Below are 12,650 nucleotides of genomic sequence, written 5' to 3'. Positions count from 1 at the left end.
GGGGGAACTCTTTTAAATCATACCTTCGTCGTCGTATCTGTAGTACCGCCAGGGCATGGCCAGGGTCTCTATACAAAGAAAAAATCCTTTGTGTGGCCAATGTGACGTCACCATGGCCATGTAATACCATCGACGTAATAACCTGTGCACACACGACGCGAACGTGTCGGTTGGAGGAAAGGAAGCCTTACACATTACTACATACGAGATAAAAATTGAACCCCCATATTTTATGACGAAATGGAATTACCAAGGCCAATCATCCAAGTTGTTGTTTCTTTCTAGGGACAAGGAAAAATGGCGGACAAGTTTGAATTGATTCGTTTATGCGTTGACTGACATAAACACGTGTGGGCAACGATATAGTGTGTAGGTGTAGTATATAGAGTTAGGCTGTGTATATAAGGCAAAAAAACAGAAAATGTATATAAAAAGATTGTTTCATCAGACCAGACACATTTTTTTGACAAAAAGCGCAGAATTTCATAACATTTTTTCCTTTCCACTTTTGAACCCCCCAGATGAGAGAGAAGAAGAAAAAATAAAATCAACACGAAATGAGACACAGCTGGTTTAATGATGTTGTTGGTTGTTGTTTTGTTTTCAAATCAAAAACTTTGCAAATCAAATGCTCGCGCAGCCACAGAGAGAAAAATAGAGGAGATTAAATGACACGTCACTTCATAGTATATCATGATTGGCATTCATCAACAAAACAAAAAAAAATAATAAAAGGCGATGTGTGTGTATGTTATCTAATTAAACAGAAATTTTTAGAGGGAAAAACTTGGTCGTCTGCTCTGCGGCGGGCTCATGTGTGTGTGTGTGAAAATGTTTGGCAGAAAACAAGAAACAAATTTTTCTTAAAATATAAAAATTGTGGCAGTGATAATTGATTGATTTTTTTTTTTGTCTTTTTCTATTTTTAAAGTTGTTGCGCTTTGCTGTCGTCAGACCCCCACCCCCACGCCAAAAAATTATGAGAATAAGAGAATAAAAGGAGAGAAGAAAAATTTGAATTCATTTCGCTTGGGTTGTACACATCTACATATTCCATCAAGTAAATTTCTTTTTTTAAATGTTTTTTTTTTCTTTTTAAAGGTGACATTTTGGTTTTCAACTAAAATAGCCCGACCTATCTATAAATGTGTCATTGGAAATCACTCGGTTTGTGTGTTGTTGTTGTTTTTGATAGCGAAAAATAAAAATAATGAAAAATAAAAACAGGGTGTGGTCAAAATCCATGAAAATCTAAAAAGAGACATTAAGAGGGGAGAAAGTGAAAATGAGAAGGGAAATATAGAAAATGGTGGCAAATCGAATCGTCAAAAGAGAATGCGAAAATTAAAAGGAGAGAGAGAGAAGGTTGTTGGTTGTTGTTTTGGTTGTCGTAAAAAAAAAGCTTTTCTCTTCGTTAATATCGTGAGAAAAAAGAAAACCATCAAGGCCGCAGTTGATTGAGAGCGTCTGTTGGTTATTTCGTCGTTGTTGCTTTCGGTCAATGAACGTCAGTCAGTCAACATAAAGTCATCCGGAATCGAACCAGAAAAAAAGGAAAAAAAAAATAATGTTTTTGGTGTGTGTGTGTGTGTGTGTGTGTTTCAAAGCGTTTTTCACGAATATTTATATAAGAGAAAAGAAATGAAAACCGGTGAGGAGGTAAAAAAGAAAAAAAGAGATAAAGAACCGACCATAAATCCGAATGGTTTATCATCTTGGGCCGGTTGATTTGTGTGTGAGAGAGAATAAGAGAAAGAGGATTTATTTTTGCTTTTCTTTTTTTCCACTGTCTGTGTGTGTGTGTTGGTCGTCGTCGTTGGGCCCGTCGTTGATTGTCGTGATGGGCGTTGATTGGCTGAATTGGGGGGAAAGAAAAAGAAAAAAAAAACGGCAACGACTGGGGATCATTTGAAACAGACGGGACCGACTTCGAACCCAAAGGCCTGGTGAGGTTGACCGTAATCGACCGGGAAGAAATCGATAATGGGCAACTGGCCCAGCTTGTCGCTGCGAATTTCAAACACGGTTTTACTGCTGCCCTTGCGATTCTAAAATGGACATCAAAGAGGACAACAATCAAAGTCAAATCACTTGAAAAAAAGAGAAGAAAAACGGTACTTTGCATCCGTCTAGAATGACATTGGGTCGGACTCCTTTGGCGCTGAATTCCTGTTCGTTATCGCCCAGCAGTTTGATAGCCTGTTCGTGACAAGAGATAGGGGATGGAATCAAGTTCATGTTTATAATACCGCTCACGAAATGACGAGCCACCATTAAGAAAGAGAGCGCCACTGAGACGGAAAATAATACCTGATCGTAATTGAAGGTGCGCTGATTGTACCAGGCGGCCGAGTTGACGCAGGTGAAGGTGAAATTCTGATGGGCTTTTTGACTCAGGAGGCGCAGGAAGGTCATCTGGACCACGCCCACCGTTTCGTACGTCACCTTGGAAGCGCCACGCATGTTCGAGTACCACTCTTCCTTGCCGCCGACCTCCTTGCGCCAAGGAATGTTGGGCATCTTGGACGACTGCAGGTCCGGGTAGACGCACGTCTCGCCCGAGCCAGTCATGTTACAAAAGACGTAAATGGCGTCGTCCGGCATGCCCAAGTTGGGATCGATCCAGTACCAACCTGCCAACCAGATTGTATTCAATTCAACAAATGATTATTTTATTTTATTTTATATTCTTCTGTCGGCATTGTCTTGTCCCTTGTTGTTGAAATTGTCGTACAAGATCAACATTTGATGTTTAGCCAAGGGAATGCTGCTCAAATTGTCTTCTTATTATTATTTACCGTCTTTGAACTGGGGATGGCCAAAGTACAAATCCTTGCACGAACGAACCGGATTCTCTTTAGAACCTTGCGGTTTCTTGATACGCTCCAGGTCCTGTCGCATCGTGTAGATCGAACTGTACATGTCCAACAGTTTGCCGTTCAAATCCTCTTTGGGTCCGTCGTCCGACTTGCCACTACCAGGAAAAAAGAATCAATCATTAGATTCGTGGAACTCGTTTCTCCACTCCACTCGACGCGAGATAAAACTGGAACAATTTGAGTTTGTTTATTTTATTACCCAACTGCGCGCTTGTAGCGATCTTCGTACTCTTCTTCACCGTCGGCGTGTTCGCGCTTCTTTCGACCGGATGGGGTCGCTGGACTGTCTCGTTGGAACAACAATTCAGGCGGCAGAAGAGGCAATTCGCCCGGTGGGCCAGGAGGTCCAGGAGGTCCAGAAGGTCCAGAGTCTCCCTTAGGTCCTGATTATTATTTTAGAAAAGGAAAATGTTATTTTGTACTTGACAAATTGATAAAAGTTGCATACCAGTCTGTCCTTCAGCTCCTTTAGGTCCTGGAGGTCCCTCCAATCCAGGCAAGCCCTGAGGTCCGTCGTTTCCTTTTTGACCCATCGGTCCGAGGGGTCCCTAAGAAATGAATAGAAATTTTATAGTCAAATATTATTAGGGCAAATTAATAAAACGAAAAATGCATACGGCTTCTCCTTTAGGTCCGACGGGACCTTGGGTACCACGTTCTCCACCTTCACCCTTCTCTCCGACTTCACCCTTACGTCCAGCAGCTCCCAATTCTCCGCGATGTCCTTTAGGTCCTCTTCGGCCGCGATCGCCCTTCTCGCCTCTTATACCAGCTTCACCGTTCGGTCCAGGGTTACCGGCCTTGCCCGGCTTGCCTGGAGGTCCAACATCTCCCTAACATCATTCAGAGAATTGACAACCAAAATTCAATTAAAATTTCAAATGTGATCCTATTCCAAATGGTAATGTACCGCGGGTCCCGGTGATCCACGAAGTCCAGGAGGTCCTTGGGGTCCGTGAACACCCTGATCTCCTGGCGCACCTTGAGGTCCAGGTAAGCCTTGGATGCCAATGTCACCCTTGTCTCCAGGTTGGCCCGTGTTGCCTTGAACGCCGGCAGGTCCCTCTGGTCCAGGTTTACCGGGTGAGCCTGGCAAACCCATTTTACCCGGAGCACCAGCTTCTCCTGGAAGACCAGTCTCGCCCGCTTTGCCGTCCAAACCATCCTTGCCCGGTTCTCCTTTCGGTCCCTGCTCGCCAGATTCACCGTTTGGTCCTGGGAAGCCTGGATTGCCCGGGCTACCTTTGGGACCTTCAGGGCCAGCAACACCTCGCGGACCAGGTGCTCCTTGAATACCTGGCTTGCCTTCTTCACCTTTAGGTCCAGCGGGTCCTCTTTTACCCTAAACACACAATTGAACACGCCCAGTCAGATTATGTACTGTTAACCAGAATATTCGAAATAAAAAATGCGACTTACGTGAGCTCCATCTTGTCCAGGAGGCCCGGGAGGTCCAGTATTTCCCGTTTCACCTTTAGGTCCTTGAGGACCTTCGGGTCCAGTAGCGCCGGGCAAACCTTGAACACCTTTAGTACCAGTAGCTCCTTGCTCTCCAGGAGTTCCAGGAGGACCGACGGGACCCTTTTGACCGAAATCTCCCTTCTCTCCTTTAGTGCCACCAGGGCCGGGAAGACCTTGGTTTCCAATTGGGCCAGGAGGTCCACCAGGGCCTTGAGGACCGTCTTCTCCTTTACCACCTCGTCGACCAATGTCACCAGGAGGGCCTCTCTCACCGGGCGGGCCGATAGGTCCCACTTCTCCACGCAAACCGGGATTGCCGTTTGGTCCGGGAGGTCCCTAATTAAATGGAGGAAATGATAACTGGAACTTGTAGCTAATCAAATATCCTAGCTCCACTTACAGCATCTCCTTTCCCGCCTTTAAATCCTTTCTCACCGGGTTTACCAGGTTCACCCTTGTCACCGTCTTCTCCTGGTGGACCCATAGGACCTGGTGGTCCAGGTAAACCGCGCTGTCCTGGAAGTCCATCTCTACCAGTGGGTCCTGGGATTCCAGGATCTCCCTATTATTTGTCGAATAAAGTCGAATGCAAAATTAGTTCAAAATTTCTTGACAATTAAAAATAATACAAATAAAATCCATGACTTACCGTGTCACCTTTGGCACCAGAAGGTCCAACAGCTCCCTGTTGACCTGCTCTTCCTTCAGGACCAGGAGGTCCTTCCTTGCCAGACTCTCCCTGTTGTCCTTTGTCTCCTGCCGGACCAGCTGGGCCAACCGGACCCATTTCTCCTTTAAGTCCGGGCATTCCCTAAATCAACCATTGTATTGCATAATTTTAAATAATTAAATAAATCATTTTAAAAAAAACTTACAGGTAATCCTGCAAGTCCTCTCTCGCCGGGGAAACCTGGCAATCCCGAAGGTCCAATAGGGCCTTGCTTTCCTTGAGGTCCAGGCGGGCCTTGGGGACCTTCTTTGCCAGCGTCACCAGAGTGTCCAGGTTCTCCAGGTGCACCTGGAGGTCCTGCTTCTCCGGGTTCTCCAGTTGGACCTCCCTCGCCAGTCTGACCCGGTAATCCTACTACACCAGGAGCTCCGATAGGTCCATCGGCACCTGGTTGACCCTAATTCAAAAGAAGAAAAAAAAACGAATAGTATACGATACAAAATATTCCTGGGCAGAGACAAAAACAAAAAATTTTTAAATTGAAGAATGTCCGTTGCTTTACTGGTGGTCCACGCTCGCCCGGTGGTCCTGCTACTCCATCCTTGCCGTGAATACCAGGAAGACCCTGTTGACCGGTAAGACCTCGGACTCCTTCAGCTCCCGGCAGACCCCGCTCTCCGATTGTGCCTGGTGGGCCGGGTTGTCCAGTGTCACCTTTAGGTCCAGTCACGCCTTGTTTGCCCGTACGACCGCGAGATCCTCTGAAACCCTGTAGTTTTGGACAGTTCATCAGACTTGATGCTTTTGCACTGATTCAATTTCTTGATCTTGAATTTGAACTCACTCGCGGACCCTGCTCTCCACGTTCTCCTGGAGTTCCAGTGTTGCCCTATGATCAAATCAAGTCACCACACAGTGAGCCAGTCAAAAATTATAATAATTAACAAGTTTAATCCAAAAAATCATCCATTTGGAGAATATACTCGATCTCCTTTGTCGCCGGGTGTTCCAGGCCGTCCAGGTGTGCCTTTGTCTCCCTTCTCGCCGGGTGGACCGGGGTAGCCAGGGAAACCGGGTACGCCCAATTTTCCTTTTTCTCCCGTCGGACCTGGTGGTCCAGCCTCACCTCGCGGACCTTCGAAACCTTTCGGTCCTTCGGGCCCTTCCAAACCAGCAGTGCCTTGAAGACCTTGCGGCCCTCGTTCGCCCTTTTGGCCGACGTCACCTTTTTCGCCGTCATGTCCTTTGTCTCCCTTGTCACCTTTCTCGCCCAATGGTCCGCGAGCGCCTTGGTCACCTTTCGGTCCACGGACGCCAGGGAAACCAACTGGACCCTAGGTGGCGAATTTCAAAAATAAAAAGTGTATGGGATTAAAATTAAAACAATCAAAAAGATTTTATGACAATTTACCTGTGCTCCAGTGCTTCCAGTGTCTCCTTTAGATCCAGGAGTTCCAGGGTTACCGGAGGGTCCAGGCAAGCCATCAGCTCCGGGTAAACCTGGCAAGCCGGGTTTTCCTCTGGGGCCGGCAGTTCCAGGCGGGCCTAAAACACCTTGTGGGCCAGGTGGCCCAATCGGGCCGTTGGGTCCTGTTTGACCTGGAGCTCCTGGACCTCCGGATGGGCCGGTGTTTCCTTTAGGACCGGTTATACCCTCACTTCCAGGGATTCCAGGTGGGCCTGGAAGACCGGGGAAGCCTCTTTGGCCGGGGAATCCACGCGGGCCCATTTCTCCAGGCATGCCAGGCAAACCAGCAGCTCCGTCTTCACCTTGTTGGCCATCGTGTCCAGGTTGACCGACATCTCCGGGGTTTCCTACTTCACCGCGGTCTCCCTTCTCGCCCGGCAATCCCAGTAATCCTTGGTTGCCTTGTTCGCCCTTAACTCCTGGTGGACCAGTTGAACCGCGCTCGCCATCACGGCCAGGACGACCGCGTTTACCTTCTCGTCCAGGTAGACCCATCATGCCACGAAGACCTCGAGGACCCTTTTTAGAAGCAAGAAAAATGTTTTAAAAATGTTTAAAAAATGAACTAAAGACTTTCGACATTTACCGGTTCTCCGGTATCACCGGGTTCTCCTTTTTGACCTTCCGATCCGGGCGGGCCGGTGGGGCCGTGAATACCAGTCATACCTTGCGGTCCGGGCGAGCCTTGCATAGCCATCTGTTAATGGGCAAAAAGTAATAGCGAACAAAGACAGTTGGTGAGCGGAATTTTTTTGTAATCAGAAAAAAAATTCATTTGAAAAAACCATGTGTTGGGAGAGCATCTGGCGAAATTGTTCAGCTTGAGCATCTGGTCCTTTCTCGTTGCCTTGAAGACTCAACTATATGAAAAGAGATTGGAAAAACATTTGAAAAAGTCGTTTAGAAAAAAGAATAAAAAATTTGAACAAAAGCAATTTTTTAAAAAGTTATTTGCTATCGTTTAGATAGAGTAATAACTAACCGGAATCATGAAAACGTGTCCGGGCGGACCTTGAATTCCAAAATTGCCGTTCAATCCATCACGTCCGGGCTCACCCTTTTGACCACGAGGACCGAGCGGGCCTTGAGGGCCGGCATATCCTCTCGGTCCAGGTGGCCCTGGCAAATAATAGTTGCCTCCGTTGTTGCCACCGATGCCAACGCCATCACCGGATCCTTCATTTTCCTGCCAATCATTTTTCCATCAGTTAAAAAAAATGTCACGTCACGTCATAGTTGAATTAGCTCACCACAAAACTTCCGTTTGGCGCTTGGGCGTAGACCAACGTCTCTGCTCCGGCTGAAGCCGTCACGCTTAAAGGAAGTTGTCGTTTGGTGTTGGAAGACGATGCGCCATTTTGGCTGGACTCACCAAACTTGCCGATGGGCTTGCTACAGTCCGGCATAAACTGTTTGCAGACTTCGTATGCCGATTCGGGTGATGGAACCAAAATCAATTGTTGCAAATCACCCTGTACAAATTTGATCGTCGTTATCAATTGAACATCAATTCAAATTTAATGAGACAAAGTACCGAATAGAAGCTTTCGTCCAAAAGTTGTTGACCGATGAGAATGATGCCAGAGCTGCTCAACTTGAGACCCTGCCTGGGCAATGGCCTAGTCACCTGTTGCTCACAGTCTTTGATCAGAGTGACTACATTGCCCTTGATGCTGATGCCCAGGCGATGCCACCTGGAATTCAAAAAACCGAAAGAGACAAACGATCAAGACAAAAGTTTAGCAGAAAATGATGAATTCAATGACTGACTTTCCGTCGTTCATCCGAACGCCAAAATCGACTTGGATGGGAGGACTTCTGTTGCCTTCGTCGTCGCCTTCTTGGTAGGTGAGCGAGACGGTTTTCCCGACCGAGACGACCAACTGCTCATCGCCGGCGTCGTTGTAGACGGCGAAGAGAACAGAGTTGATGCCCTGGGCCGGCCTCAACGTCGCCACGATGCTCAGATCATCGGGGAATCCCTCTGTCATTATGGAATCCCAAAACGTCAATTACTTATACATTTTCTAGTCCAGTGGAGAATAAAATTGAATAGATAACTTACCTTGAAAGACTTGAGCGGTGGAAACGGTGAGAACGGCTCTCTGGGTGAGCCGATAGGCTTGATCGGCCCGTCCGTAGACAGGCACGCCATCCTGGATGGATTTCGCCCGCTGGTCGCAAATGCCCGTCGTGTTTACCACGCCCAACGGCAGTTGGCTAATGCCTACGGCTTCCAGCAAATCGGCCGCATCTGTTTGAACGGGATCGGATTACTGCGATTCGACGATAACAAGAAACAAGAAAAGTAAACTGGGACGCTGGACTCTCGCTTCATTATTTCCACAGTTTACTAAACTGGCAACCTGTCAAGTTGGAAAAATTGTCTCGTCTTGTGACCGCCCGTTTGACACAGTTGTCGTCGTTCATTCAGAACATGTGGGACCCTGTTTTTTTGACGGCCTGGCTGAAAGACATGGCTGGTAATCGTCATCGTCGTCATCATCATTATCATCTGTCATTTGACTTTGAGAGCGAGTTAACAAGTTGGATGGAGGGAGCGGAGGGGAATAAATCTGTTGATGATGAGGATGCGATATAGAGAAGAAGGCGATCATCACGACGCGATGTTGGTGCGCGTGAAACCAAAACAAAAGGGAGCAGCAGCAGCAGCAGCCGAGGAGGTGGGTGCGAGAGATAGGAGGCCAAGGTCCTTGCTGACGGCTGCTGCCGAGATTCGTTACATACATATATTTTTGTGTATACATTTTCAATCATCTTTTTGGGAGCGCGCGCAGAGAGAGAGATTTCTCGACTCCCGTCTCGTCTTTCTCTCCTCCCTGTGCCCTCAGCTCTTCGGTAAACAAACTCTCGTCGACTAGCGACGACTGTTTGACGAGAAGAAACTTGGCAGGACCTCTAGAGCAAACGACAGGCAGCAGCAGCAGCAGCAGCAACGCACCAGCTGAATACCAACCCAAACAAAACACAAGACGGATGATGAAGAAGAAGAAGAAGAAGCAAGAAGGAAAAGAAGAAGGAAAATAAAAAATAAAGGAAAGGCCAGAAGAAAAACATGAATCTCTTAATATGTTAGTGGTGTGTGTGTGTTTTAGTAGCGGGGAAATGAAACCAATATCAGAGGAAAAAAACCAAAAAGTAGAGCGGGGATAGAGTTACCCGGCACACACACACAAAGTTCCGGGCATGTTCGAGGCCGATGGAACCGAAAAAATAAAAAAATAAAAAGGAGGACGTCTCTATGGGCGCGCGATAATCACGCACCAAGCAGTCACTCATCTGAACTGGCTTGCCACTCTGCAACATTTTAGTTGGTTTTGGGTTTTTTTGTTTTGTTTTTCTTCCTTCCATCCGCATCAGCTCACCAGAAAAGGGAAAAAGAAGAAGAAGAAGAAGAGACTTGCCGGCAGGTCATAGGTCACCTCCGTCTAGACGTGAACGGCTTATGATGGCTGATCAATGGCGCCTGACTTGTCTTTCACGATCCTTCACGACCGTATAAACAGACGCGAGACAAATCAAAAGGCGCGTCTCAACTCGAAAACACGCGCTGGAGACAAGTCGTTTAACTAGGACAGCTCGGGAGGAATAGAAATACTCAAATCATACAAAATGGGGCTCTAATAAAAATTGGAATCTTCAGGTTCACGTCACGCCGGGAATTTGTTCTGGCTGGACAGAAAGAAGAAAGAGGGAAAGAACAAGGGAAAGCCGAAGAGATGTTCAGAGGGTGTCGAGAGCTATTTCGGCGCCGAGACAATATCTGGGGGTTAGTCAAAAACAGTTTTGAGTGGGAAGAAAAAAGAAGAAGAGGAACACGGAGGAGTCGACATCTGGCCGTGTTGGGCAACGGCCGTTTGACACGGAGGGGACACATTCACGCCGACTAAAAATAGAGAGCCTTAACTAACATTTTTTCTCGGGCTAAGGCGAGCCCCAGTCAGTATATCACGCCGCCCATCACAAATTGAAATTTCCTGATAAAAACCAAATTTGTTAACAAGAGAGAGAAAAAAAATGAACGAACCTGGCGGCAGGGCGGAGTGAACGGTCAAAGGTATCCAGCTAATCCAGCAGATGATGGCCGCGATGGATGCTAGCGTGGGCCAAGGATCGCGGCCCGCACTCCGCGATCCGGATCCCATTTTCCGTACCTCAATCGGGTCGGAGGGACTTTAATGCGATTAAAGTCCTGTTGACTCCAGTCCCCCACAACAAGAGACTTGTGTGTGTGTGTGTGTGAACTTTGTCGTTGGGCTCTTTCTGATTTAACCGGGTGAGGAATTCCGGACGAAATTTTCTTTCTTTTTTTTCTTCTTTCCCGCAAACGGCCGGTGAAAGGAACAACAAAAACAGTTGAGATCCAAACGTCACTACTAACCGATCGTCGTTGTTCGATCCAATAGAAAAGTCAAGTGAGTTGGGAGAGATGGGAGCGAGCGAGAGAGAGACTCCCTCGACGATATCCCGGGCTCGATGGAAGCCTGAACACTGAAGGCGCTTAACCGCCGAAAACGACTTTTTCAAAGTGTTTTTGTTTCGGAGAAAAAAAAGGAGATTCACGACGCAACGCGCGAACTGGTCAGCCGCCCGCCACAGACGCAACGGACGCGACTGAGCGACTTTCGACTTGATCAATGAGCGGATCGGATACTAGTCGACCAGCAGCAGCAGCAGCACCCCCGAAATGCGACAGGACACAACAACACGCGAGAGAGATGAGATGAGAGAAGGAGGAGCGGGGAGGAGAAAAGAAGAAGAGCAACACCAGTCTGGGGTGTTGGTGTGGTCAAGGACCAATCGGTCACAGCAGCGGGGCACTGAACATCAACTGGCGCTTCTCGTCAAGTGCCACAGCCAACATCCAACACTGGCACCATCGGTGAAACTACTGCCAGTCGATTCACTTTTCTTTTCCGTCAAAAGCTCCTGGAACTCTTTTTTCTTTCCTTCTTCCTCTTCTTCTTCTTCTTCTTCTTCCTTTTTAAATCATTTTCATCTCTCCCCTCTTCTTCTTCTTCATGGGATCCTCTTGTCTTTCGTCGGCGGTGATATTCTTTGCCACAGCCTCCCATTCTTCTCCTCCTGCGTTCCTGGGTCATCACGTCGTCCTCAAATAGGTCGACGAGCCGCCGCCGCCGTGAACCCGCCACCACAAATCCTTGTAGGCCATTCAACTCTCGGCTAGTCAGAAAAAAAAAGGCGGTTACACAACCCACGTTAGGTCATTGAAAGGATTGCCAGAAATCCTAATACTTGATGAAATGAAATGTTAACAACTTTCGGCCCGTGATCAACCCAGCATCTGGCCATTGATGAGCTAAACAGAGATCATCGTTGAGCATTTGGCGGCCGGCTCATCATCGCCCAAACGGACACAACACGGAGAGTTGCGGATCTCTTATCTCTCTCTCTATACACGAACAGAGTTGAATTGAATCGTCCATCATTTCTGGGCGGGCAGTTTTCGTGAACTTTGCTCACCACCCTTCTCCTCCTTTGCCCATGAACCCATCTCTTTTTCGGTAGAGAGGCGAGATGGTCAAAATTGTCTTCTATTTCGACCAGTCTTGATTAGTGGTGCAGGCCGGGCGATTATGCGTTTCCAAAGAGAGTAAGAGAGAAAGAAGACGTGGGTGGTGTGTCGATGGCTCCAGCAGAGACTTGCACGCCGACTACGGTTGTAGGCTCCGACCTAGGAGAGACATGGTAGATGAATCGTCTTCTGAATCAACATTGCCCAACTAAATAAAAAAATTTGTTTCAAATGTGACGCCCCTAAAACGCACCGTCCGGACCGCAGAGAATGCATCCGACAATTTGGGACAGCGTGATTTGTTTTTTTAAGAGATGCGCTACCCTACATCATTCATGACGGCATGCGAAAGCTGATTCGTCACTTTGCGAGAGACGGTTTGTCGGTTGAGTGTTTATCAAAAACTTGTGTGGTGTGGAATCAGCTCGGCAATGCTGTCCTTCTCTACTACACAACCGACCCACTGCAACATCCAGACAGACTTCTCTCTTTTTTCGGGTAACGTGATACTCAACCACACACAATACGGGACGCGGATGGACCATGTGTTGATAGCGCGACGAGAAAAACGGGCCATTAGAGTCCTAGCAGATGTTACCCGATCGAAATCAGCGG

The 12,650-nt window shown here is 47.5% G+C and overlaps 1 protein-coding gene across 1 annotated transcript; it reads right to left on the bottom strand.

Annotated features, from left to right (window-relative positions):
- Positions 1-383: 383 nt before the first annotated feature.
- On the bottom strand, positions 384-11,406 carry LOC124340782 (collagen alpha-1(V) chain-like). Its single transcript, XM_046793421.1, has 24 exons — positions 10,527-11,406; positions 8,544-8,732; positions 8,249-8,462; positions 8,013-8,172; positions 7,729-7,950; positions 7,461-7,664; positions 7,264-7,338; positions 7,065-7,175; positions 6,422-6,997; positions 5,994-6,344; positions 5,855-5,899; positions 5,573-5,779; positions 5,216-5,467; positions 4,990-5,151; positions 4,741-4,902; positions 4,299-4,676; positions 3,790-4,221; positions 3,497-3,712; positions 3,328-3,427; positions 3,079-3,262; positions 2,799-2,974; positions 2,311-2,633; positions 2,119-2,199; positions 384-2,048 (listed from the first exon to the last, which is right to left on the bottom strand). The coding sequence occupies exons 1-24, from the start codon at positions 10,642-10,644 to the stop codon at positions 1,905-1,907; spliced, it is 5,082 nt and encodes a 1,693-aa protein (XP_046649377.1). The 5' UTR covers positions 10,645-11,406; the 3' UTR covers positions 384-1,904.
- Between the last annotated feature and the right edge of the window lie 1,244 nt (positions 11,407-12,650).

The sequence above is a fragment of the Daphnia pulicaria genome, chromosome 5 (assembly GCF_021234035.1).
Source record: "Daphnia pulicaria isolate SC F1-1A chromosome 5, SC_F0-13Bv2, whole genome shotgun sequence".
Classification (NCBI taxonomy): Eukaryota; Metazoa; Arthropoda; class Branchiopoda; order Diplostraca; family Daphniidae; genus Daphnia; species Daphnia pulicaria.
This window is presented reverse-complemented; position numbering and strand designations above follow the sequence as displayed.